Source organism: Octopus bimaculoides, chromosome 29 (genome assembly GCF_001194135.2).
Source record: "Octopus bimaculoides isolate UCB-OBI-ISO-001 chromosome 29, ASM119413v2, whole genome shotgun sequence".
NCBI lineage: Eukaryota > Metazoa > Mollusca > Cephalopoda > Octopoda > Octopodidae > Octopus > Octopus bimaculoides.
Genome location: NC_069009.1, coordinates 2629309 through 2631192, shown reverse-complemented (window position 1 = coordinate 2631192; position 1884 = coordinate 2629309). Strand labels below are relative to the sequence as shown.

The 1884-nt window shown below is 41.8% G+C and overlaps 1 protein-coding gene across 1 annotated transcript in view; it reads right to left on the bottom strand.

The window, feature by feature from the left end:
- The window catches only part of LOC106873413 (neuroglian), a 72055-nt gene that overhangs the window by 60453 nt on the left and 9718 nt on the right, over positions 1-1884 (bottom strand). Inside the window, exon 4 of the mRNA XM_052977832.1 lies at positions 1248-1618. Within this exon, the coding sequence (XP_052833792.1) occupies positions 1248-1618 (371 nt within the window). The remainder of the gene's footprint in view (positions 1-1247; positions 1619-1884) is intronic.

Here is a 1884-nt window from a genome sequence, read left to right as displayed (position 1 = left end):
TTATAAACGCTTATGAAATTTATACATAAATATTTGCTTAAAATAACATATTTTTACATTATGTATAAACCAGGGGTTTTCAAACTTTTTGACTTGCAAACCCCTTTAAAATAACATATATCTTTTACATTTATTTATTTAACAGTATTTAACAAATAGGTTTATTGTCAATTAAAAGATTTTGATTAAAAAAACATATATAAAATCAAATTGCCCATAAAAAGTATTTGCTGTCCACGGACCCCGTCTTGTCCTTGTGGACCCCTGTGGTCTGCGGACAACAGTTTGAAAACCCCTGTTCTAGATGGTTCTCAGGGCTCTGCTATCAAAGCTGTCAATCCTCTTTGCCAGGGCTGATGCATTGTAGATGCAAAGCTTTGTCTTCTGGGAAATAGAGCAGTGTCACCAACTACAGCTGGAACATCTTTCATCATAGGTCTACTGGATCTGGCTGACCTGGGGCTAAACAACAACTGTAGCTACTATTATTAACTACTATATGATACATTGTGAAGGCGCAAGGCTCGGTGGTTAGAGCGTCGAGCTTACGATCGTGAGGTTGTGAGTTCGATTCCCAGACCGAGCTGCGTGTTGTGTTCTTGAGCAAGACACTTTATTTCACGTTGCTCCTGTTCACTCAGCTGTAGAAATGAGTTGTGACATCACAGGTGCCAAGCTGTATCGGCCCCTTTGCCTTTCCCTTGGATAACATCAGTGGTGTGGAGAGGGGAGGCTGGTATCCATGGGAGACTGCTGGTCTTCCATAAACAACCTTGCCCGGACTTATGCCTGGGAGGGTAACTTTCTAGGAGCAATCCCATGGTCAGTAATGACCGAAGGGGGTCTCCTCCTCATCATATGATATACATAAGATAATGTAGTCCTAGATACACTATGTCTGAATAAAAGATGGGATGGTTATAGTTGGAACAACTTTGCTCATAGTTCTACTGGATCAAAGGTTGACCTGGGGTTAAACAACAACCACAACAGCCACTAATACTAACTATTATACTGTACATTAGATAATGTAGTCCTAGATACACGATGTTTGAATAAAAGATGAGATGGCTGCAGCTGGAACAGTTTTGATCATAAGTCTACTGGATGAAAACTGACCTGGGATAAACAACAAGAACACATACACACACACACACACACACACACTGACAAGGACATCAAGGAAGAATTAGTAGTAGTAACACTAGTAGTAGTAGTGCTGGTCATGGGGAGAAGACTACACTTACCTTCATGATCCATTGTGATTCGTTGATTAAAATCAATGCCTTCAAATTGTCCGTTTTTCTGTTTCAATACCCACATCATCTTGGCATCAGGGAAGCTGCTCGGTTTATTACAAGGGAGGATCAGAACATCTCCAGGTTTTCTTGAATAAGTCATTGCAGTCTGACTGGGGTACTGTTGGAGGTAGGCACGACGCAAATCAAAAACAGCTGACATGGCTGTGCCATGGGAGTTGTTTGCAAAACACTGATACATGCCGACATCTTTCTGTTCGGGTCGGTTGAACACAAGTGTTCCCTCATTTGGTAGCTTGACAATACGGTCATCATTACCTGCTGGATTGAAGTCCCGCAGGTCTTTTTTCCAAGTATACCTGGTTGTAGAAGAGATGGGAAAAAGACAGAGATGACGGTGATGGGAACAGGCTAGTGATTGTTTGAGTATGGATGTAGTAGTAGTAATGGGTGTGGTATGAGAGAAGTGGAAGAAAGAGTAGGGATATTGTGTGTGTGTGTGTGTGTGTGAGAGAGAGAGAAAGACAGACAGTGAGAGAGACAGACAGAGAGAGAGAGAGAGAGAGACAGAGAGAGAGAGACAGATTGAGAGAGAGAGACAGATAGAGAGAGAGAGACAGACAGA